At 30.8% G+C, this 27,707-nt stretch overlaps 1 protein-coding gene across 2 annotated transcripts in view; it reads right to left on the minus strand.

Annotated features, from left to right (window-relative positions):
- Nucleotides 1-5,332: 5,332 nt before the first annotated feature.
- LOC106478035 (general transcription factor IIF subunit 2-like) overlaps nt 5,333-27,707 on the minus strand; it is a 56,281-nt gene continuing 33,906 nt past the window's right edge. For both annotated transcript variants that reach the window (XM_013938543.2, XM_013938542.2), the window contains exons 2-9: nt 16,436-16,506; nt 15,120-15,193; nt 14,645-14,799; nt 11,687-11,731; nt 9,179-9,260; nt 6,785-6,881; nt 6,340-6,483; nt 5,333-5,870 (exon numbers count right to left, since the gene is read on the minus strand). In XM_013938543.2, the coding sequence (XP_013793997.1) occupies nt 5,751-5,870; nt 6,340-6,483; nt 6,785-6,881; nt 9,179-9,260; nt 11,687-11,731; nt 14,645-14,799; nt 15,120-15,193; nt 16,436-16,498 (780 nt within the window). In that variant the 5' untranslated portion in view covers nt 16,499-16,506 and the 3' untranslated portion in view covers nt 5,333-5,750. The remainder of the gene's footprint in view (nt 5,871-6,339; nt 6,484-6,784; nt 6,882-9,178; nt 9,261-11,686; nt 11,732-14,644; nt 14,800-15,119; nt 15,194-16,435; nt 16,507-27,707) is intronic.

Raw genomic sequence — 27,707 nt, forward strand, 5'->3', positions numbered from 1 at the left:
AGTCACGTGACCTCGCTGACGCAACACTATTTATGCACAAAATTACTTGTGGGCCTATTATGTTATTGGTTACAGGACTTCTAGTATGAATGTTGCAAAAAAAAAACAATAAGCTCAAGTATTGTGCCAAAAATCCTCATGAAATTTCTGTTTGTTTGAAGTTAAACACAAAGCTACCCAATGGGCTACTATGCCCTGCCCACCAAGGATATCGAAACCCGGTTTATAGCGTTGTAAGTCCGCAGAAATACCACTGTGTTATTAAAATTTCTAGTGCTCTATTGACATATTGCTATATATATATATTGTTCATAATCACTAATACATTAAATAAATATCGCATGTTCTATCTTGGTATATTATATGTTATAGGAGTGGGGTATCAAAATTTCAAAACAGGGTATGATTTTAGTAATTTTAAAGCACCCAACCATGCATGTACGTTTAACTGAACAATTTGTTTAGTTGTTTGTTTATTGGAAGTTAAGCACAAAGCTACACCATGAGCCATCTGTGCTCTGCCCACCACGGGTATCGAAATCCGGTTTCTAGCGTTATAAGTCAGCAGACATTCCGCTGTGCCACTGGGGGACTTAAATGAACAAAGTAAAAAGGAAGTGTTTGTGTTGATGACTTAATGCAAATACTCTGGAAGATATTTGAGAGGAGTTAAAAGATTGTATTTTTAACATGAATGTTTCGGTAAATGCAATAAAATAAAGAAGAGCGATTATGTTTTTATTTATATAAATGAGCGAAGAAAACTGCATAAATGAATCGTTAAATTATTGAACAACCGGGGCTGGGTGTTGCCGTGTGGTTAGCCTGCCGAATAATGAATCAGAAAGTCCACGATTCTCAGTTGAATATTAAATGCATGACTCTGCGCACACAACCCTTTTGTAGCTATGCGCAAAACTATGATTTGACCGTTTAGCTTAAATGATGCTTCACTTCAGTAAAATAATTGATTACAAGTATTTTAATTTTTCAATAAAGTTTTTGATTTAAAAAAAGGAGACTTAACTAAAGAGAAATGCGTATTCTAGACGAAACAAGCATTATCAGTATTTTAGAATGTTCTCCGAGTAGACTTGATCGACTCACACAGATTTTTATACTTCTACATATTTCGAAATATTTTTTTTTGTTCGACAAAAATATCTGAGAACAGAAGTGCCATGTGAAAATGTAACATTTCATCTCTCTCCGTTTCTGCGCCTTACACAATCGACACACGCAACCAGGTCTATTTCGGTTGTTCCTCACAGATGTTACTGATTGCACGTTGTTGATACGTGCACCCTCAACTGAGAAGATTCTGTGATAATGATTTGTTGTTTTGCTTGTTGCACCCCGTTTTAGACTAGGCTTTTTGCTAAATACAAAACCACAAGTTGGGCTAGGTTATTGCCTAAAGGATCAGTGTTGGTCTTTGCTCTTTTCTACTTCCATTAACGATATTGATAGTGACCAAATGGTCCCTTGTTGTCCATGTGCTTGTAACACACACAACCTTCGTCGAAACATCATTTAAGTAATATCAATGCTATTATATTTTCTTACTGGAAACCTGTATAAGGTCAGTAAAGAAAGATTTAGAAAAAGTATCGCCAGTTTTACCGTGATATATTATCGCACTAACTTACCGATCTCTGTATGTATCATGATTCGCCATTACATTTATGTACCATAGGGATTCATACTTAATAGATATCACTAGTATATTAATAGGATAGATAAGTTTCTGTTCATGAGGCGTCTTAGGTAGTACGTGCACATATTTGTTTTACTGAATTTTCTCGCAAAGCTACTCTACGTGCGCAAGCCGTCCCAAATTTTGAAGTGATAGACTAAAGGGAAGAGAGCTAGTCAACACCACCCACTCTTGAACTACTATTTTACCAACAAATAGTGGAATTGACCGTTATATTATATCGCCTACACGGTTGGAAGAACATGTTCTGTAATGGGATTCAAACCCGCGCGCTTAAAAATATATAGACAATGTTTATATTACTGTAATTGCATATTAATCGTAATTATTTTATACATAATTGATTACGTTTTGTTTGTTTGAAGTTAAGCACAAAGCTACACCATGGGCTATACGTGCTCTGCCCACCACGCGTATCAAAACCCGGTTTCTAACACGTTGTAAGTCCACAGACATACCGCTGTGCCACTGGGGGGGGGGGGGCAATTACGTGTTATTCTTGCGAAAGTAATAATAATAAGCAATTTTAAAATAAAAACTATCAATAAAACAATTAATAAATTGTTTATATCAGTATATATTTTTTGTTTTCTATAAGAATTCATTGAGGCATATTTACGCGTTTTTATAATGCATGCAACAAATTTCATTTTACCTGTAAATAAATACGAGGTCACTACCCAGTGACCAAACAGTAGAAGATTTGTTGGTAACTTTATACATGTTACAACTGATTTATTTCATTGGATCTGCTGCATCAAATGTTAAACCAAACGTGCATTTGACAAAGACAATTTAAATCATCAGCGGGAAAATTCTCTTAGTCAAGATTAATATGGTGATGAACAAAGTGAAAATTAATATAAATACAGGTTAAGTAGTTAGCACCTAAGAGTCACCTACAAAAGTTGTAATGTAACAACCAATCTACAAACTGATGAGACCAAATTTGGGGGATTAAGTGGAATATAGAGAGGTGTCGCTGTTTCTGGAATTCAAGTTAGAACAACAAAAAAAAAGTACTCCAATAAGGAGTTCGACTGGTTTATCTCAATAAATCACACTTTACTGCCACATTAACTCATCTTTCCATAGTTTATGGCCATGAAGATGCAAAGTTTAACGGGGTTGGATGGACAATGTTCCTCTTGGGCGAAGCAGTGTAAGTTTTCATTTTGGTTTGTTAAGTACAAAAAAACGTTATTAATACTAGATCCTGCCTGGTCTAGATCTCATGTTCCATGCCAGTAATGCTGTTCTGGTGCTACTGCTATATCATCCTTTACAAACCAGACTAGCTCCTGCAACCGACTTATTTGTCTACGATTCCAAGCAGTGATGACAGAACATACTGCAGTACTGCTTTTGCACATATTTTTGAAAAATGGAACTATGAAACTCGGTAATATAAAAATATTTATATATTACTCTAAGAACTTCTCATCAGATAATGGTTGACATACAGTCTTCTCAAAGGGCCATAAAAAGTAAGCTCTATTGAGTCTTCCTTGGCCATCTCTATTAATAAAACTTGTGAAAACTGAAAAGAAAATGGCTTTAATCTTGTATGGTGCAACATGTACTACCGCTGCAATGTTTTGTGTGAGGATTTGGATGGAGTATGGGTTTTACTTCTTCATAGCTTGGAAATTAGTACAAAATTCACCATGATGGTGGACAATTCAAATTATAGATATTGCAAGGAGTTCAAATTTAGATTGAGAATGTTTTGGAAAAAAACAAGAGAGTACCAGAAAGCTAAGTTTGGGAATTAACAAATCAAACATATCTCCCTGACTAGCAAAATGGGTATTATAAGCATAAAAGCAAAACAAAAATAATATTCATTATTTAGAGTAAACTTTATGACCCTAAACTTATACCTTGATGAAATTTACTTAATGTCTTGCATTATTCCAGATGTAACAAGAATAAAACAATCATATATGTGAAAATTTTTTTAATAAGTTTCGAGACCTCTGACCCCACTTTTTCAACTCCTCCTCAACTTGTATTGCTTCGATATTGATATATTATAAAGTACTAAATGATTATGTTTTTCTTTTAAAAAAAAGTTCACAAACTCAGAAGTATGGATTTGGCATTATAGTAAATGAGGAAATTCCAGTGTTTTTTACTTTTTTTCACTAGAAGATCCATTTATTCTTTTTAGAAATAAGATTGTAGAAAGCCAAAATATGTAAACTGAATCAAAATCCATACGAAATTATCTTTTATTACTGTGATCAAACACGCTGAAATAACTTTATAATACAGTCAGCTTATTTGAGCATGCAAAAATAATTTTTGTACACAACAATATGTAAACACCTACCATTTTGTTCTTGAAATTGGTGTCAAGCAATTCTACATTTCTAATGAAATAATGCAATAATGACTTTTGGTCATTGATCTTGCCAGTCTTCCTTCATTTCTTGATAACTTAATTTTCTTCACCATTAGGAACTTCTAATTATGTGACTTTGCAAATCGATTTAAAATTTTGTCAAATACAAAATTTACAAACTTGCAAAAGTTTAAGATGCAATATCTTAAAACGATTTAAGAACATATGTAAAACAGGCCAATACAAGTACATGATTGCAGGACAATTACATTACATGGAATACACAAATTTTCGGTACCAACAGTACACAAACACAGAAAGGAAATTAGTTAGGAATACCACAACCTGACCAAATGAAAACAACAACAACAACTAGGGTTATAATTTCTAAATTAATTTATACGATGTCATTTATCTCATCATGCATATCAAAATTAAAAATTTTTATATGCGTAGTTCTGACTAATTCATTCATTTATTTTTTATGTACTGCAACTTTAAAATAATAATTAGTTAGGATTACCACAACCTGGCAAAACGAAGCACAAAAAAAATAAAAATAAATAAAATAAAAAAATAACTAGGGTTATAATTTTTAAATTAATTTATATGATGTCATTTATCTCATCATGCATATCAAGATTAACAATTTTTATATGCATAGTTCTGACTAATTCATTCATTTATTTTTATGTACTGCAACCTTAAAATATAAATTACTGAATCATGTTACTAGTTTACAAGAAACAGTTATATGCACAATTTGCTTTCTATAACTGTTTTTTCACTTTGAGGCATTAAATTCACACTGTGCCACAGTACCAGCATAAAATATAAGTTATAAAGTAAATATACATAGGAAAAAAAACAAGATATTAATATGCCCGTATGAAACTCATCTCTGAAATTTCAGGGTATTTAATAATGCATATTAGAAATGAGAGTAAAATTGTACTTTCATTAATCCTCTTTTGTGTACAAAAAACAAAAACCCATCTTCTTCAATTTTTCTCCTCTTATTCACTATATTTTAACAATGACTGGTGGCTGCAAGTCCTATAATAGGCAAAATTCCAAATGATTTCCAAGCAACTAGAATTTTGTTTTTAGTTTGTAATAAAGTTAAAATAACATAGGAGGACTCAAGGGTGGAAATTTATTGATGCAGTTTCAATTATTTTAGATTCTGTCAAATAATGTGGTAGTTAAAATATGAAAATCAAAAATGCTTCTGTGGCCAACAATAAATGACTATATCAAGACCATGGTTTCTACCCAAAAATTTTTTATTACAAAACACAGTAGTTTTTATCATACAACGTTTAGAACAAGGCCCATAAAAATATATCGGAGAAAATAAATACAGCACATGATTTATGTGAGCTTACTCCTGATTTCTGAAATACTCATGGTCTCTGTTAAAATCAAATGATTTATATATTAAGAGCTACTGGTTTTTCAATTCCTATTTTTAAATCACAAGGTTTTACAATTAACGTAGCAAGCTCAAAATTTTAAAACCTGAATGGATAATATTTTATCTCTTGAAAGATGTCATGATAATATTAATTATGAAGTTTTATCGGAATAGTTGTTTCTTGGAATACTTCATTTTTCATCCTCTTCAAAACTAGGCATAAGTTCAGTTAATTTCTGAAAATAGTCTACTATGAGTGTGCAAGTCTGTTATGATGTATTGTTTTTATCTTTGTAGTGTCTAAACTCAGGCTTCAGTTCCCACATGTTCTTATGTGGGTTCTTGGCATTGTAATTACAGATTTCTTTCAAGATTTCTTTCAGATAAGGCTGTAAATATTCAAAAAAAATATTACACTTAAAAATAAATGAAATAAAATTAAAATTATAACATAATTGCCATCCACAAAAAAACAACAAAAACTGTGGAGTCTAATAGGTAAATATTAATATAAATATTACCAAAACTTCAAATTATATATAGAATAACTTGAAAAAATTGTAAACACCTGTAAGATGTATGTAAAAATATTTGAAAACACAATAAATATATATTTCCAATTCAACATACAGATCGAAGATGAAAATGAACATTATAGTATTTTATTATGAAAAAAAAACACATTGTAGTACAGCAAGATATTGTTTCAAACTCATAATGTTAGTTAATGACACACTACTATGTACAATTATCTACCAGCTATTTCTTTAACCTTTTCAACCAACTTGTATTAAATGCCCTTATGATTTTTTAAAGAAATATAACAATTTATTTATGATAAAAATATACTTTTCTTACAATTGGTTGCCTTGTAATTTTTTCCAAATCTTTGAGATTGTAATATTGGTGTTTCTCAAATGCAGCAAAAAGCATGTCCATAACCTTCTCTTTGTCTTCCCTGGATTTCTTGCCTTCAGCTTTTTTACGTTGTTCAAATTCTATCTGTTGTATTAATAAGACTTTTGAAATATAGGAAACACCATTATGTGGCAATATCACTGTAATTTTTTAATCACTCTCCCAATAATTAGTTATCTTTTCTGGCTATAAATAAAACTTATCACTAAATTATTTCCCACAACTTGAATAGGTCCTTAAATGGAAAAACTTTTATATTTAATTTATATTTTAACAAACAAAAATGCAATTTGTTTAAAATGTGTACTTCTTTAAAGTACTAAACTTAAATACTTTATTTCAATTTTATATGAAAGAAGGATATAAAATTAAGTATTAAACTTACATTGTTTTTGTGGTCAGATACAGGTTTAAAGTTTTGGACAATCTTAGCAATCTGCTTCACTGACCTTTGTGGCTGACTAGCCTGAAGAATTGACTGTCTGAAATATTTAATAATCTAGATTTAACGTTTGTATTCCTAAATACAATAACTCAAACACACTTTTAAAGGTCAGACCAAAATTTAGTCCAAATATGGCTACAAGGCCTCCAACTTTTGATGCTAGCTTTAGAATGATGTCTGTACCATTTTTCATAGGATAATAAATCAAATTATCAAAAATAAAAAATAATTTTTGTAAACAAAATGAAAAACTCATTATACTTCTTGTTACAATTTTTAGTATACATAAATTACAATTTAAATGGTTGGGTTTTTACAAAACAATGAAGCTTGTTCCATCACTTCACACAAAAAATGTTTTTCAAACAGTTTGTTAAATTTACAGAAATCAGGAATTTTTTTGTTTTTTCTTCTGGAATTATTAAGAGCACTTTCCCACTAAAATTTAAACCAAACTCAAAATGAGATTATATATATATATATATTATTTTTGGGGGGGCAACACAGACAGAAAAAAAAGAAAAAAAAGAAATAGGTAAACTGTATAATTTATAGGTTTCCTACACCAGCCATGTGAGCCAGACCAGCATCTTGATGTAGATAAAAAAAAAGAGAGCCATTCTGGAAAGATCTGGGTTGTTTTGATTAAACAAAAAGAAACACTTGGTACTATTTTTGAGGTTTATAACTCATTCCTTAAGTCCTTCCTAAAGTGAGCTTGAAATATCATAAAGAATAATTACTTATGAAAGTTAGAATGTTTACTAACTTTACATTCTAGGTTCTGTGCTGTGATAAGAAATTCAAGTTTACTTCATGTTAGTAAAACCAATGCTTGCTACTAAAATAAAAAGATTCTGCTTCTTATACCATTAATTTTACTTTTGTCCAATTCTATTAACTACACTTTATTTTCAAAAGAAAAATTAAGTTTCATTGAAATTAAGACTGCCTTTTTTTTAACCTTTTTTGTTTTTTCCCTTCTGTTTATTTTTTTATACAATTTTAGACATCCACATTTTGTTTCGTCAGTTTGTGTTTCACATTTTGATTTATCTTGAACAAACTAATACCAGCTGTTTTGGGATGAATGAAATGTTAACTTTTTAAACTTTGTACCATTTTGTTAATACAGAATTAAATATATGAGATTTGGTAAAAGCAAAAAAAAAAAAATTGAGTTTAATAGTTTAAACTTCATTACTGAATACTTTTAAAGGTAGAGTAAAATATGCAAAATTTGTAAAAAACAAAAATGTGATTTAGGTTTAGCAGATTAAACTTTATCAATAATTATTTGGGCTGATTAATGATGTATAGTCAGTTATTATCTTAATTTTAATTAAAATATTACTTTGTGATGTTAACTGGTGAAGTAGGTGCAGATAAAAATGGCAGTACAAAACAAGAGAGACTCGGACAACTATAATTGAAGGGAAAAAATTAATTGTTTAGCTCTGAAAAGTGACAACATGCAGCAAATTAAGAACCCACAGACTATAATTTTACATTCAGTATGTTGTTCTCCTGCAATACTTTAATGATCTTTATTAATAAATACACAAATAAAATTCTGATATATTTAGATTATCTGCAAATTAAGCAACAAAATGTACAGCATAAACTGAAACTAGGATATAAAAAAAGCTTGTTATTTGACAAAAACAAGCCTTGTTTTGTAGTTCTATGCTAAAACATATTTTTTGAAGTTAATAGAAATATCTCTTTGATAATATACCATATTTGACCAGATATAATGAGCACCCAATTTTGAAAGGTTAAATTGAAGAAAATTTGTTTTTTTACACATCAGTTGTACAAAATGTATTGAATAGTTTCTAAATAAAGTAAACAACTATTGATGTATTAAATATTTTGAAAATCTTTCATTGAAATTTTTTTTACGTGTGAATTTTACAAAATTTAGTGAAAAGTTTATGCGTGGTAATACACTGAGCTAACATTCATCTTTACATAAATCTTTGGATTTGCTTTCTTGAACCTTTGCTTCATCTTCTTCCGATTCCCACAGCATGTCATCATCCGTCCCATCTATTGCATTGGATATGCTACATTTTTTGAAACCTTTAATGATTCTTTATTGATTTTCGGTGGTAACTTCTAGTAAAATACCTAATAAAATTTAACATGTGCAAATATATATAATGTGCATTCAGTTTTTCAGGATGTATTTGGAGGGAAAAAAAATGTGCATTATATTTGAGCAAATATGGTAATATATAATAAGAAACACAAAATATGTACTACACAACAGAGTTAGAATACCACTAATAATTAGTTGACAGAATATGAACAAAAGTTTCAACAACATACCTCTTTAGCTGCATGTATTTTTCATTAACAATAGGCCTACATTCTCCTTTTTGAACCACATGGCCTTCTAATACAAGTTTCCCTATGAAAATAATACAAGCACATTTATCTATTGGGTGTAAAATCTATTGATAAAAATCAAAACTCTGGAAGATAGCTAAACAAATTGTTAATATTTGATAAAAAGTTTATGCAATTACAGTATTTAACTGAAATGCTTATCTTTCATTAAATCTATATCACGTTTCCTATCTGTTACAATATAACACTATTTACAGCAATATGAAAATACAGTATTTCTACATATTTCTTGTGAAAGTGAAATATCAATCTAATTGGAAGAGTGAAAATAAAAAACAATCATATTCCTTGTGTTTGTAGGCATTATGACTCTTATCTCTATACATTTGTTAATTCTTCAATATGCAAATGCATGTATAATAGTTTATTATTTTTGTAGAGTAGCAATTTCAATTCATATATTTCTGGACCTACACATCCCAAGTAGTCATTAACTTATACATTTAAATGTCCATTTCTGAAAACTACTGTTACAGGTTGCTAATAATGAATTTAGGAAATAGCAAGTACACACTAAGAACCAATTTCTGAAAGCCACTGCTACAGTCTACTAATACTTGCTTCACGAAACAGCAAGTATACACTTAAACATCAATTTCTGTAAACCACTGCTACAGTTTACTGATACTCAATTACTTAAACAGCAGAAACACATTTAAATGCCAATTTCTGTAAACCATTGTTACAGTTTACATCTGTAAATTACTTATACAGTTTATTAATATTCGATCCAGGTTGCAGCAAGTACACACTTAAAACTGATTTACATAAACTACTGTTACACTTTACTAATACTTGATTCAGGTAACAGTAAGTATGAGCAGGCAAATAACTTTGTCAGTATTAGTTCAAGCATGGAATGTGACAGTTAAAAAAAAGAAGAAAAAAAAAGCTTTTTTGTCTGATATCCTGTTTATTGTGTACTCAATTCTTGCATTACAGTGGTTTTTGTCATTATACAAATAACACATTGTAACGAATTTGTTGTTATGTATTTATTTTAATATCAACGTTTGTTTAGATTACATTTATATTTTAAAACATGCATAGCTTATAGTGTTAAATATGTATTGCGAAACTCCCGCTATTCTCCAAAGTTGTAGAAGATTCTCGAGAGTAAGAATCAACAATATATGTACATACATAAACATTTAAATATAGCTCAGTATTGTTTTGTAATCTGAATTTTCTAGAAAACCTTCCCACACCTATAAATACAACCAATGTGATGTGCCAAAAGAAGTGTCTATTTGTAGTTTGCTATAATCAGTGTGCTATAAATCAAGAGAATAAGTAACTATCTTACTATATTGACAATGGCTTGTCAAGATTGAGAATAAAATTGGAAGTAGCAATTTTCCAGTTGTTTAATCAAGCTCTACATATCAGTCTATTCTTATTATAAAATTTAGTGTATGTGATTTTCAATAACAAAAATTTAAGTATTTATGATATTTATGTTACATATTGTGAGGGCATAGCAGTATTTTAAGTTGAATAATCTCTACATGTAAGTTTAATAACCATGAACTTTAGATAAAGACACAGATTTCACATGCTGTTATATAAGAAGAAATGAGGAAAACTGATTTGGTTGTTTTGATGATTTCTGCAAATTAAATGTATTTTCATGAAACTTTCAGGATACTTAAAACATTTTGAAATATCACAGTAGAAACCACAGTCAATGTTCATTTATAATTTTAATGATAGGAAAAGTGGTTTTCATGCTATCATCATAACTATATACGTTCTAGCCTTGATGATTTCACAAAAACAGTCACAAGTAAAACATTAAAATTGGTAGTATTATATTCATGAATGCAATTATATAAGTACAATCTTGCTAAAGCCCATTGTTTGTGAACTACATGAACAACTAGAGCTAGAAGTTTTTATTTTCATAATAAATATTTCCTACGATTCTCATTATGAATAGCTATACAAAATATGAAGTGAACAAGCAAGAATTTATTGTAAAATGTACCTTATAATAAATATTGTACACCTTGGTTACATAGTCAGAAAACTATGTGGTGTTGATGATTTCTGCAAATTAGATTTATTTTCAAGAAACTTTCAAGATGATTAAAAGATTTTGAAATTTCACAGTATTCAATAAAATATAATTTTGGGGGCCAAACTATTGAGATGAATCTTCTCCTCAAAGTTGTCAAAGAAAAATTCTTACTTCAAAGTTTCAACATTATTAGAAAAACACAATATTGGCATTAAAATAGACAAGAAAAAAATAGCTCCACTGATTTTGGTCTCATGATTAAAAAACTTTAAATTTTATTCTTCTTCTGTAAATAATTTAAATATACCTCTACTATATATATATATTTTTGAGGACACACATGTATTATTTAATAGTGTAATTTTTGTTTTGAGAAAGTTTACATTATTTACATGAAATATCCTTACCATTACTTTCACCTTGTCCTAAGGTTGATTCCCCAGAATTGTCACCTGTCATTTTTGAAGAATTTTGCATTAATGATAGATTTAAAAGATGCTTAATAATCCATTAGGAATATTTGACATAATAAAAACACTTCTAATCATAATGATATTACAGAATAACTATGCAGATTCATCACTTATACTTAAATAGTGATGAACATAAGTGTCCAATTGAACATTTAGCAAAGATGATAAATTACCAAGGAGCTTATATGTATTACAAACTGGTTTGAATATCTCAAGGTTTTTCAAATTGTTTTAATTTCATTGCAAACCATTCTAATACAAGGCATTAACATTCCTATGTGTAATTCTCTACAAAGACAATTGGTATTCTAACTTTACTATTGCAAACTATTACCTAGTGAGCTAACTTTTAGTCAAGTAGGCATCAAAATCATCAATGATCTCAAATGCAAAATGTAATAATATGAGAAAGTATAATATACAGTAACATTCTGGAATACGTTTTGCATTATTTCTGTTACATTATCTGTTGACTATTTAATAAAACTAACATGCATCAAAAATATCAATATTCTTTAACTGAAAGTATGGTCTTTGAAAACTTCAATTAATTTTCTACAGTCAAACCAGCCAGTTATCTATCTTTTGGTGATAGAGTGTGGGATTGTTCATGATCTATGGTAAAGATATGCATAGTCAATCAATCACCTTGCTCCTAATCATTCCTATGGACTATAACTACACAGATTAAAAGCCCTCACCCTCTTGTTGCAATTCAATTGAAGCTTGGTGATTTCCAAGAGCAGATGACACCGAAAACTGCACTCTTCTGAAATCGCTTATTACAGGACTTTACTAGCTGATTGACTTTTATCAAGAATTATAGGAACTTTAAGTTACAGCAATGTTTACACCTACACCCCCCCCCCAAAAAAAAACACCACTTGTCTCTCCTTTATCACCTTTTCTTTTTTTTTGACATACTGTTTAAATTGTTAAAATTTTGAGGGGAAGCAAGAAGTTAATACACTTTATAAAGTATTCTGAAATAACATTTATTGATGATTAAGGTTAATGAGATTCAGGATAGAAATTGTTTCCAAGATGAAGTACTTTGCCTTTTGATTTCCAAAACTTACTAGAGTATAGTTTTTATTTTAAATTTAGGATATCCTGGTCAGATTCAAACCTGAAATAAATCAGAGCATTTAAATTAGAAGAATATTTTGCAAAAAATAAAATTTAAAAGAGAAAAAAAATTATTTTTTTAGGGGTTAGTTGCATCATGATCAGCTACATAAATATACAATTTTAATAAACATCACAAGACTAAGATGTAAAATGTTCCAACATTGTAAAATGACAAAATGTTAAAGAAGCTATTAGAAATGCACAAAGCTGTAATATGCCACATATTGGAAAAAACAGGTTATCTTAATTCTTTCAGCATGGCTTGACCACTGGAACCGAGCTCGTAACCATTTTGTGCTTGTTATAGTTTTCATGCTATAACTTTTAAATTAGTAAGCGAATGTTAATGAAATTTGGCAGATTATAAGTAAACATTACAATGCTTTCATATGCAAAATATGAATTTTTTATTAAGTCTTAAGGTTTGTAAAGCAATGTTTTTCTCATCTCTTTTTTTCTTTTTGCGTGTTGCCATTCTATTATGCAAAGTAATATTTATTTTAAGATAAAAAAAATTTTATGCATCTGAAAATTTTAAAATTTCACATGCAAAATCTTTATAATGTCCAGATAGTTATCAAACGTTTCTTAAGAAAAAAACATTACATTCCATCTGTTATTTTGATTAATTAATCTCTGTATGGGTTCAGTAGATTTGACCAATCTCTCAACCACCATCAAAAAGTAGGAAATAAATATAAATTATGCCTCTTTCATTCTAGAATGAACACAAATTATAACACAAAAACATATATGTTTAGACTAAATAGCTTAAATTTCATAATATTATATATTTATTATTTTTATTATATTGACATTTCAGCTGTGCCTGTTTAACAATACAGAAGTTACAATGACGTGGTTCACATGCACTCATGTTACCGTATCAAATAACATAAAACTGACCTTTGGTCTGTACAAAGTAACTTGTCTTGGCTGTGTAGTAGACTAGTATTTTATAAAATAGTCACATTTCAATTATTATACATTATATACGTATATAGATTATTGCTATTTGGAATTAATTTCTTAAACTTATTTTTCTTAAAACATAGAACAGTGACTGAAGAAGTAAAGCAAACAATTATCTCATAGTTATGCCCTTTGCACTCAGTTTCTGCTTGACATAGGTTGCTAAGCCTTTAAAAAATTTGCACATGGAGGATATGAAATAGAATATTTTTATATATACATTTGAATAACTAAAAGAATCATAAATTACTACATTAATACCATAGAATTCCACTATAATTTATCAAGCTTAGTAACTAAGATGTATTTTAGTCTAAAAAAATGTGAAATTTCGAGCAGACTAAAGACACACACCCTACCTCATTGAAATATTGACTTAGTACTTTGACTTCATAAAAATATAATTTGAAACAGTGATGCATTCGACATACCATGTGACACACAAAAATCGATGTTTATTTATGTTTTTTAATATTTGCTTTTAAATCAAGAAATTGAGTAATATATAGTTCTAAAATTTGAATTATTATCTGCAGTTTGATACCAAACTTAATGAAATAGTAGTTCAATAAAATTTTGAATGCAAATCAACAAACAAGATGACATAGACTTTCACCTGTGACCCGTCTTGAAAGGATTAATGCATGAAATACATTTTACCTACCTGCATTATGTCTGTGTTTACTATTTTCAAAAAGCATGTAAAAGAATTAAAATCCAAGGTAGTCAGTATATGTGGCAAGCAGAAGACTTATATTCTATTAAAATTTAATTTTTTATTATCCTTACCTCTGGGCTCAGAAAATACAGCTAAAACTTGATTAGGTATTGTGGAAACTGCAAACTGATGGTCTCTTGGAATTACAGTTTTGTCTCCTGTATCTTTCATATTGACTAAGTCTTCTGCCAACTTGAAAGTGATCTCTGGTTTCCCACCAGAACCTCTGAATTATAAATATATATTTACTTTTCCCTTTGGGAAATAAAACACGAGATTTCACATATTTCAGTTAGTCTAACAATAAATGTTTCCTTCTTTTTTTGTTTGATGTTTCTAATAAAAAAGTGCAATACTTTGAACCTTAAAAGGAATTACAATCACTTAATACAGAAACTAAAACTAGCTTTGCTCACTAGATGTATACATGAGATGTGAAGACCTGTTATAACCATATTTGAGTTTAAGAGTCTCTAATATCAAAACTGTCTACAAGTGTTTTGTGTACGATTCAAAATTCAGGTACTTTATGGAATATGAACTTACTTGGCAATTTTTAAGCGACCTACTTCAGTCAGTGACTCAGCTTTTTCCCACCTTGTTGATATATATTTTGGTACCTGAAAACATAAATAAAGAAGGAAAGATGGTATGATTAATTCTGACAAATATTACTGTATTTTCAATTTAGAAAACATCTATCATCCCACAGAACTGAAATATAATTTTCTTAACCACTTTAATATCAAAATCCTTTGTATTAAAGGAAAAGTTCAATGATTTCAAGTACTTTTTTATTATTTTTTTTGTGAGTCACTTTTCTGAACGAGTGGATTGTTTTAGTGGATTTTCTAAGATAAACTAAAGCAAAACATTTTAAATAGTATAGATATCACATTTAGCTTTCTCCATCATACTGATTCAAGACACTTCCAATATGACACCCACTAAAGTCCTCAAAATGTGACTGCATGTAATAATGGTGGATCTGTTGTTGCAGTAAAAATAGATAAAATAAATCAGTACACTTAAGATTTATTGTGATAAAATACCCGTAGAATATGACCCGTCTTCCAAATTATTTTGTAACCATGATGCCTGAAACACTTTAAACTGAAAATTAGGAGAGCGATAGGAATAAAGAACATCCCTACTGATTAATACAAGTTCTTAATTATAGTCATGAATATTCACTTTCCATATTTAAAAAAGAAACAGCATATGTATAAAAGTTAAATGTACAGTCAGCTTAATAACCAATGTGGAGTAAATATATGTTACCAGATCTCATACAGTTTAAGCTTCCAATGTGGAGTAACTATACTTACCAAATATTGCACAGTTTAAGCTATTATTTGTCACTGAGCTGAGAAACATATATTTGTTTAAGAATTTAAAAAAACCTTGTATTTTTAATATATACCAACTATAATTCTATTCTACATGAGATTTTATAAGGACGGTTTTAGATAAAGAATAAAAATAAGAATGACTTTTTTCCAGTCTTGACCTTTTCTTAATTACTCAAGTTACATTTGATAGCACTGCTTTCCTTTTGTATAAATATGTGTATTTATGGGAATAAGAAAAATGCTGTTCTTGAAGTCTGTTGAATGCATTTTTTGTTTCAAAATAAATCACATAAATTGTACATGTAATAAATTGATTTTTCTGCAGACTTTATTTTTGAAATTATTTGCAAGAACCTTCAGTGAAAGTTTATATTAACAAAAATAACTCAATTTTGTTAGGATATTTACATGCCAAAATCAGTACTTTATTAATTTAAGTATTCATAAATACTTCTAAACATCTACAACTCCATGCACTTTCAGCAAAATACAAACTTTTCTAACACTCACCTTTACAAGCCAGACACCTCTGGCTGCATTGGCACAATCAATCTCTTTCTCAACAACAGACATCTTCTTCTCTAAGGAAATGTAGTAAAAGGAAAAAAATAATTATGATAAAAACATATTTCACAATTTGGGAACTTACATTGTAACCTTTCTTAACTTCAACAAAACAATATTTGAATTCATCAATCTCACACCACAAAACTAGAGTATAATCTTACAGCTACAAAAAGAGTAAATTTTTCATTTATGTAAAACACCATTCACAACTTGTAAGATCCAATGCACTAGATTACCATAAGACTAACTGAATGTTGTATTAGTTACTAATACATGGGTGTGACATTTTTCAAAAACCTTCTTGTCCAATGAACAAACCGCTAGAAAAATAAACTTAACTATTTCCACAAGATAATCCTTCCAATCCTAGGTTCATCTTAGTAGTTCTCAACTGAACCCTTTCCAATAAATCAACATCCTATTTTCTTAGATTAAAAAACTAAAATTGGAAGCAATATTCCAAGTGAGGCCTTAAAAGTAATTTATATAAAAATAAAATTACCTCTTTTGACTTGTAACCAGGATGTCTATAAATAAATCCTAAAATGTTATTAACTTCACTACTACTAGCAACAGAGCACTACTTCAATGGTTTGAGTGACTTATTTTACCACTTTGCCAAGATCCTTTCCTTCAGTCACATTAATTACCAGCTACCAATTCATATTAAATGTTTGAGCCTATTAATCATATCCCAAAACATTACCTTGCATTTACTATAATTAAATACCAAAATGTCCAAAGTTAACAACTGGTTCAATTTTAATTGAACAAAGAGGTACACCCATAAAATATTACTTTAAAAATGTTTCTACACAAGTTTATAAATAGCTCCTGTTTCTCACAGTTTTTGAAAATAAAGAATAAAAAAATTATCTATTTCAAATAAATCAAATTTTACAGGGCAATACTATTTCTTCATCTCACCAAAAACTACTGCTTAGAATGCACAATTGTAATCATCACTTTCTAAAACTACAGTTGTATCTGTGAAGCCAAAGGGGTTTGGCAGTGCTGGTCTGCTGTCAAAGGATGATTTAAGTTTTTCATTAATATGCACCTTAAAAAATTTTTTAGAGTGGCCACCCGTTGCAGATTGTGAATTTTGCTTTAAAAGTCCTAAAATATTAAATTGTAGTGGATAATTTTGACCAGGATACAAAATTATGATGAACAATTGCATATTAATGAGGTGTCATCTTTTAGAGGATGTTTTCTTCTTTCATTTGATATATTACTCATACTTTTATCATAAACATGAACAGAGTTATAGCAGAAAAGGTATTTTTTAAATGTGATCTTTTTTTTTAACCATGGTTGACATGTAATCGGCCTTGCCCAGGCCGCCCTGTGTAAAATTTTTTACAGTATAGGTATTACTTGTATCATTTTGGGTGTTGCTTTGTTGATTGACAGCTTTTCAAAATACTGCACAAGAGTGCCATTTCCATGGTAATCCCACGACATACATTTTCTTCCAAAATTGTTAATATTTCAAATAATTCATTTAATGTTCATCGCAAGTGCACAAGTAATATATCAAATGAAAGAGAAAAATCCTCTAAAATGTAATAATATCAATGTGAGGAATTTGAACTAAAATTTTCATCGCAGTTTTCACAACTTTAAGATTGGTTGATGAAGATGGAGTGAGAGGAAGATAACTGATTGCATTAGCTTTGTGTTCTTGTACAGAATGCACTGTATCCTGGAATTTTCTCATCGATTTCAGCATTCATCAGGCCTGTAGGTGTCATTCTGGATAAACTCCACAGAAACAACAAACGTTTCCCTACTTGTCAACCAGTTGTCTTCAGAGAATCAAGGTTGGTAGTAGCTGAAAGTGACCTTGCTTGTTTTCTGTCAGTCTGCATTGTAAAATACTTTCTGTTGTGACTTCATCAATTGTTTGTTTTCTTAGTATGGTTTTCTTCAACTTCGTAGTACTGTCCAGGTTACTGTTGGGATGTTGGCTAGATTCTGGACATTGCAAGCTATTTAGTGTCCATCTTATACTGTTTGGTGGCTGTATGATCATTGGATTCCACTGGTTGGATCATTACGGAACTTGTGGTATGAAAGGTTGACCCATCCTTTCATGCCAGTTGATGTTATCGATAGTAAAAAGCATGCAAATTCCAGACCTCATGTTTGGGGGTAGGTAGATACCAGTTTCCTCAATCTTGTCAATGATACTGTTGAATGATGATGTCATAAGTCAATGAAGTGTGTCTCAGCTTATGCAGTGGTCTAAGCAATTCACTGTTGTTATCTGTGTCTTACTTCGTGTTTGATTGTATAGGTCCATTGCTATTCCAACACTAAGTAGGCTTTCTATTCCACGTACACTGTACAGAATTTATTGCAACAGGCACAGGGCTTTATTGTTTATGTCAACCAATATACCTTTGTTCAAATATTTATTTTTGTCGGACAGAAGTTTGCATGCAGATCAATATATCCTCTCACAAACAAGATTTTTTACTGCGTAGGAAGATACATCTAACAACTCATCTAATGTTTGTTCATGCAATGATTTACTAACTTTGTGCTGTCCCTTAACAAGTGAGCTGCTTTTGTGATATCATAGTTGTTATTGGTGTAAACTACTTCTTCATTTTTGTCAACATCTTCTCACCATTTGTGAGTGAAGATGAACAAACAATGTCTGATGAATACATTGTGCGAAGGAGAAACACAACATCACTCCCATAATGGTTTGCTAAATGGTTCTTTAAGTGATGCAACTGGTAAGATTCCCAATTGGATTCTCCATTGTTTTGAAGTAGTGTTCGGTATTTATATCTGATCGTAAATAACAGGAGTACAGATAAGTTATTGAGCAGTAATTCTGTTATTTCCTCAACAAGTGTGTTGAAGGCTACATTATAAATGTCACTTGGTTCAGTAGATAAGATTGCCATATAACACTTGGCCATATATCACTTCATGCAAACCCCGTAATAGCATACATCCTTTGCAACCATATCTAATGTTTCATCTCTGAATACTTTGATAGGCTGTAACAAATCCTCATCTCCAAGTTCTTTGGCTTTTATCTGTAAAAACTGCTGTCTATTTTCTGTCTCTACCAAGGAGATGGGACCCTTCCCATGAACATCATAAACTATAGTAAATTACACACTGTTTCTTGCTATCATATTTTGGAATTACAGAATGATGCGTTTGTTTGGGTGTTTGATTCTCATCGCCTGCGTCTTCTTGTGAGGCTTGTGTATTTTGTATCTTTCTCTGTATCCATTCCTATGTTATCTTTAACAAGTAACTGTTTCTACAATTTGGATGCCATACTAATTTTTTATCTACTAGAAATGAATCTTTTTCTAAATTGTTTTTTTATCTGTTTCCAGGTATTATCTTGTATGCCATTTGCTGCAATTCTGAGTGTACATAATGCCTTATCCATAACACTGTATAGTTTTCCTGCCTGCTTCTGACATATGATAGGCTTTGTACAGTCTAGGGTTTAGCATCTTTTTCTTTTTGTACCAGAGGTGCTAGGCTGCACACCTGCGACAGGTCCAGAATTTTATTCCTTTATCATTACAGACCTGAATATAAAACAGTCCATAAATGATGACAATTTTGCTTCATGACGTCTACTTAACTCGCATGTTTATTGAATGTTAAGCACTTAAGTTTACAACATAACGTGTTTATTAAAAACATTAAGGTGATACTTTCTAAAAATCATAATCACTGTTATCTTCTTATCTTTATCCTGTAGTGACATTTCAGTATTCTGAATTCCTCCTCATAATTATTGGTTGTGCATGTAAAATGACCACAAATAATCTGTTGTGATGACCAGAGATGATAATATGCTGACATTAGCATCACTAAGACAATGGAAAGAGTTATCATTCTCAAAGTTTATCTAGGGAATTTTTGAGCTGACATAATACATAATATTCAAAGACAATAAGCAACACATATGAAATGCTATGACAATTTGGGTAATAAATCATGATTATTTGTACAGGATTTACAAGAACATAACATTATAACCAACTTGTCACTTGATGGTTACCATGGAAATGACACTCTTGTGCAGTATTTTGAAAAGCTGTCAACAAACCAACATCCCAAAAGAAGATAAGCAATGCCTATACTGTATAAGTGAATATTTGCTTTAAAAGTCCTAAAATATTAAATACCGGTGAAGAATTTACTACAATTCAAAATTCATGAAAATTTGAATATTAACAAGATGTCATGAATATGTAAACGAGCTAATTTGAATATTGATAGTGTCATCTTTTAGAGAACATTTCCTCTTTTATTTGATATATTATTCATACTTTTATGATAAATATAAACATAGTTGTAGCAGAAAAGGTATTTTTGGAAACTTATCTATTTTTAACCACAAATGCTATGAAAATGGCCCTCCCCAAGCTCCCCTGTGTAAATCTGCAAGGGATGGCCATCCTAAAACATTTTCTTAAGGTAAATACCAATGAGAAAATGGCACCATCCATTGACAGCAGACTGGCACTATATAAACCCCAAAAGGTGCTCTTGACTCCCTGTGTATTGATTATTTTCTTACTATTCAAATCAGGTGGCTAACATACATATATATATATCAAATACCTTATCCTCTATTCCACCTCACACATTAGATATCTTAGCACTATATAATGCACATTACTGAACAAAGTGCTTGATTTTAAAATGTATACTTTTGTTTTCAATGATATAAGTAAATTACATCTCTAATAATCATTGCAAAATTATTTATCACATTTACTGCTTATGTCTTTTCCTTTTGGCAGGAACTTTATGCAATTAAATATACATTAGACAGTTGTGAGGGCATGAACTTTGTTTACAGGTGTTACAGGATGGAGGTTGAAAGTAGTGTTGATTAGAGTTAATGATGTTCAGAAAGAGAAGTACAAATTGTGGGAAACACCAACAGAGCTTAGAGAAACTTAACTTTTGGAAGGGTTGCAATAGATAAGCAGGGATTTCGGGAGAAGATAAAAGGTAATTAGGTCAAGGCAGTATGTTTCATGAGATAATAGGCTTCAACGATTATCTAGTGAAGAAGGATAACAATTGGGGTAGAAGGGGATGAGAGTGCAAAATTTAGACATCATAGTTCTAGGAAACTATTTGGTAACAATAATCGTGGGGTAAATAGAGATAAAATAATAATAATATCATGCTATTCAAGGGCACACGTGAAGGACATAACTGATAGAACAAGTAAAGGTTAATGATGTAGACAATGGGTATTCAGATAATTTAATTAATAAATAGAGAGACTTGATAAAGACATTTAAAGAAAAGAGCCATAACTTAATTCTGTCAGAGATACTACCATGAGTTAACCATGGAGATGAAATTCTAAGTAGGTCACCAGAGCTGAACACTAGGCTTAAGTTAATATGCAAGGACAAGCAGATCGCTTGGTAGAAACAGTCTAATGGGAAAAGGAAACTTTCTGGAATGGATGGTTTATATTAAAATAGGGCAAGTACTGGCTTATTTGCATGGACTATTAACTCAGTTGTAAGCAGTGGTGTAGTGCTAAATAAAGAAATGCCAGAATGCAAAATCTACTGCATAACTGTGTAAGGTAGGATTTGTTAAAAACAGTGGTGGTATGGTGTTTCAGCTAAAAAAATGTACAGGTACATGATACCCACTCCATTACACTTATGGCTACAAGGGCAGCTTTAAACTAATGCTAGACAGAGGTGAAGGCCATGATAAAATAAAATATAGGGAAGAGCTTAGTGTAGGAACAAAGTGCTTAAATAGTTATAAAGCTAGGCTAAATGATACTATTGTAATGCTAGAAGTATTATAAATAAAACAGATGATCTAAGAGCACTTGTCAGAATGAAGGATTTTGATATTATGAGCAACTAAAATTTTACTGAATGTGGATAATTTTGATAATTTTTTTCTTTTCTTTTTTGTTTTGGAATAAAATAAATCTCATTAATTTAAATGCATTTGTAATCAAGTAACTTTCCCAGGTTACAGAGTCACCTGAATAGTTGAATTAGTTACTTTGAATACCATAAACACTGTAGATTAAGAGTCACAGTTTGCATAAATATCATCTTGCAAAGTTTCAGTATGATCGGTAATGCCATTCTTGAATCAGAACATGCACAACAAAAGCAGTTTATCCATTTATGTATTATAGTACTCACTGATCACATTTAAACTTAACTAAAAACTTTATTACGACATAAACAACACAACAGATTTTAAAAACTGTGATTTTTAATAACACATGAAAGGAAAATGCTATTATTCACTGCTGTAAAATAGAATTTTCATTAAGAATTATATTTTTTATATGTCAAATATTTATTGATGTGTGTACATCAGAAAAATTTACAAAATCTTTTATTTGCTAACCATGCACTACAGTAAACCAAGTTTCTGATATTTATAAAACAACTGCACACATCAACAAAATCATCCACTGATCCAAAACACATTGTTATTTTTTCACGTGCTTTAAAACTGTGCATATAAAGTTCATCTACATAAAAAATACTGAAATATTTGATTTAACATGACTCTATAGTTATGGATAGATCATGTTAATCCAGTGACTACAGCTGCTGTAATTGCTCGTGGAATTTCTGCAAGCTTTACAATGTATATGGCCACTCACATTCAACTGCCAGAGGCAGATCGTTCCCTATATGTCGAATCAGCAGTCAATGGGTTAATGAACATATTTTCAGGTGTATGTAAATTTTGTCTATTCACAGGATCATCAGATTAATCTATACTTACAAATAACTAAGTTGTAAGTTCTAATTATACATACAGAATACATCACACATAGAATGTGACCTGCTCATAAAACATACACGACATTTATAGTTGCATTATACCTATGCTATCACAATGTACATTCATCCTTATATAAGCTAGGGAACTGACAAAGATATGAATGTTACAGTATGGATACATATTCATCATTGACAATGATACTGCATAATAGTATTAAACCAATCAACTGACTCAACTTAAGTTATTCATTTTCTTCCTGGATAATGTCACTTGTTTCATCAGATAAAAACTGCTACAAAGTAAAACTTTTATTAAAAGTACATTATTTTTTTTATAGTACGGACCTTGGAATTTGACACAATGAAAAACATGAACATATTAGCACTACACAATTAATAATTATCTGGATCTCAAGAGCATACTATTGTTTAACAACCATAGTTTAAAAACTAAAGCTGAAACTGTTTATTCTGTCAAGCAGTGCATGGATATTTTACCTTCTGTCTGTATTCTTTCATGTCCTTAGCATCCTGTTTGTGCTTGAAAAACAGTGAATTCTCCTGTTACTCAGATATCTAAGTCATTATAGATTATTAGATAAGCAGGATGTATTCAGTTATTCTGTAGTGCAAATTCAACTGTTTCTACAAAGATTCACGGAGAACAAATAGTGCCATATTTTCCAAAACAATTACATATGCCACAGTATTAGTTACTGTCAATGAAACATTCTATATTTCAATACTTTTCGAAAGTTAATTTTTCAAACCTATCTCTATACTATGCATGTTATGTGTTATAGGCAATGCTTGGTGACATATATTTTGTTTTGTAATAAATGAAAACAATTAGTGATAAATTATCATATATAATTATTATAAATAAGAAAAACCCACCAAAACCATGTAGATTTTGATCTATCTTTGAACTGCCAGGCTTTACCAAAATAATAAAACTGTTCATTTTTATTTGGACATTTTTCAAATATTTTCAACATATATATATGTCAATCATGTAATATACTCAGGTTAATGTGTTCCTTTTATGACTACTGTCCGAGGGACCGCTCTATTAATGCACTAAAATTTGTAAGATAAAAATTACTTATGAAATGGATATAGCCTATCTCTAAACAGTAATCTGTCAAGGGCTTTTAGTTTTAGTCTGTAGTAAAATAATCCTCTATGACTTAGTTTTAGGAAGACTATATGAAGCATTGTCTACAGTCCTTTCATCCCATTTAAGCAGGAACCTTACTAAGTACCATTAACATAATCCATTATGACTGCCTTTATACTGTATGACAATTAACAGTAAACAAAAAGATTGAGGTAGATAAAACAATGTTTATGCATAAAATATGCAAATTAATGTGCTCAATGTGCCAGAATTAACCTTACATGATTTTTTGGCACAAATGATAATTTTGTTTGCTATCCATGTCCAAGAAACATGACCAAATCACAATATTTGGTGATTTTTCCCTATTTTGTCTGTAAAATTAAGCTCCTTGATGTTTCTTTGGCTGGGAACACAAAATATAAAATTATATGACTTTTCCCAGTTTTTATAACTCCTGGGAACCATAATTAAAGGACATTTACACAATGAAAGACTCATTGGTCCACATAGGCTATCATATAATATAAACTAAATTAAAACTATTACTCCTACTACTAACAAGAACACAAAAAACTCAAGGCCACAACATCTGAAGACAACCCATTCCATAGGAAAAATATAACTGTCTTAGCTGAAGATGATTCCTATCCTGCCAAAATTTATATTTGTGCCCCCTAGTCTTACCATTCTCATAATTAACAATGAAAAAAGATGATGCATCAACACTACAAATTCCCCTTTACATTCTTAAACACCTTAATCAGATCCCCACTAACTGTTCTTTTTTCAAGAGAAAACAATTTCAAAGATTTTAACCTCTCCTCATATGACAACCTTTCCCTCCGAGGTATCATTCTAGTAGCCCTCCTCTGAACTATTTCTAACAATTCAATGTCCTTACTATGGTAAGAACCTATACAATGAAATTATAACCTCTTTAGACTTGTATTCAATATTTCTGTAGATACAACCTAAAATCCTATTTGCCCTACCATTAGCAACAACACACTGCTTGGATAGCTTAAGAGACTGATCAACCACTACACCAAGATCCTTTTCTTCCATAACACTGGTAAAGTTATTCCCATTCAAATTATACTTATAACTTAAATTATGATAACTTACATGCATTACCTAGACTTTTGTTATGAAGTTGCTCACCGCAATTCAGCTGCCAAATGGCACAAAGTCAGGCCTTGATCACAGGACCAAAGTCCATATATTGGACAAGCATGGCTGTGACAGCACCAGAGCAGACGGACTTAGCTGTGATGTCAGCAAGCACATTCCCACGAATACCAACATGGTCAGGTATCCAAAAAAATTGGATTGAAACAGAAGCCAATGAAAAGTGGGTCAATTGTTTCTGAATATAGACAAGAATAGGGTGAGAATTTACATTAAGCGATTCCAGGGCCAACAGAGAGCTAAGAGAGTCGGTGTAAATAGTACAGTTAGTGTACTGCTTAGTTTTTACGTGACCGAGGACAAGAGAAATGGCATACAACTCTGCAGTGAACACAGAAACTGTAGAGGGTATACTGTGAGCAACTACCGAGCCACAACAAACCAAGGCAGAGACCACAATCACCTGATTTTGAACTATCTATAAAAATGGGAACAGAAGAATGGTTTGAAAGATGTTTGGCAAAGAAAAGACGGTACTTCCAATCAGGAGTATCCACCTTCTTCAGATGACTCAAAGAAATGTTACAGGTTGGGATGGTAGTGAGCTATAGCAGGATGGGCTGATTGGAGTCAGCAACATCATCCAATGACATACCCAATTCAGCCAGCTGTGCCTGGATACGAAGGCCAAAAGGAGAAATGGCAGATCACCTATTCCAAAAGCCCACTAAGGAAGAAAGACACAACCCCAGGTAGGATGCTATGGTAAAGATCGAAGATTGGTAGCATATCACAAAGAAAGTTGCAAATGGCAGAGGTGAAGAGGAGGTTCATGAGATCCAGTGTACAGACTCTGGACTGGCAAAGTGAGGAAGACTCCCATGCAGAGCTGAAGCCCCAGATGGTGAACAGGATCCAACATCTTCAAGGCAGAGGGCTTGGCAGAACCATAATCCATAGTTCAGCTTAGAATGTATGAGGGCATGATACATCTTCAAAACTGAACATCGATCCACTCCTCAAGAGGTGGAAGAGAAGACATGAAGGATGTTCATTGCTCTTGTACATTTGATATGAAGCTGCTTGATGTAAAAAATGAAAGTAAGCTTGTGGTCAAAGATAAGCCTCAAGAATCAAAGGAAGAACACCACCACCAAGATAGAGATTGGGGGTGTATACTCCGTTAGTGGGAAAAGTGCATGCAAACAGTTTTCGACCAGGAGAAAGTGAAACCATTTGCTATGGTCCAACATAAAAGACAAATGAGAGCAGTCTGAAGTTACTGCTCATTAATTTTTTCAAGACAAGTCACGGGTGAAAGACCATATCATCTTGTTTGTTGACTTGTATTCAAAATTTTATTGAACTACTATTTCATAAATTTATGTCAATAACTTTGGTATTAAACTGTAGATTATAATTCAAATTTTAGTACTATATATTACTCAATTTAAATTATCTGCTATTTTCAGTTACGAATTTCTGTACGGGTTTGGTCAATTTGACTGATCTTGTAACCACATAAAAAATATTAAGAAATAATTATAAATTATGCCTTTTTCTTTCTAGAATGACTACAAATTATAACATGAAAATGTACATGTTTATACTAAATAGCTTAAATCTCATAACATTATATATATATTTATCATTTTTATTATATTGTCTTTTCAGCCATATCTGGCTAACAATACAGAAGTTACAATGATGCAGCACACATGCACTCATGTTACCATATCCACTAATATAAAACTGACCTTCAGTCTTTACAAAGTGACCTGTCTTGGCTATGTTTTAGTAGACTAGCATTTTGTAAAATACAGTCACATTTCAATTATTATACATTATATATGTATATAGATTATTACTAATTTGAAATAATTTCTTAAACTTTTTTCTTAAAACATAGAACAGTAAATAAAGAAGTAAAGCAAACAATTATCTCTTAAAGTTACAACCTTGATGTAGGTTGCTAAGCCTTTTAAAATTTTACACATGGAGGATATGACACAAAATATTTTTTTTAGGTTTTATATATATATATATATACAGTTGAATTACCAAAGAATCATAAGTTACTATATCAATACCATAGAATTCCACAATAAGTTATCAAGCTTAGTAACTAAACTGTATTTCAATTTAAAAAAATATGAAATTTTGAGGAGACTAA

Source organism: Limulus polyphemus, unplaced genomic scaffold, assembly GCF_000517525.1.
Source record: "Limulus polyphemus unplaced genomic scaffold, Limulus_polyphemus-2.1.2 Scaffold174, whole genome shotgun sequence".
NCBI classification, from domain to species: domain Eukaryota; kingdom Metazoa; phylum Arthropoda; class Merostomata; order Xiphosura; family Limulidae; genus Limulus; species Limulus polyphemus.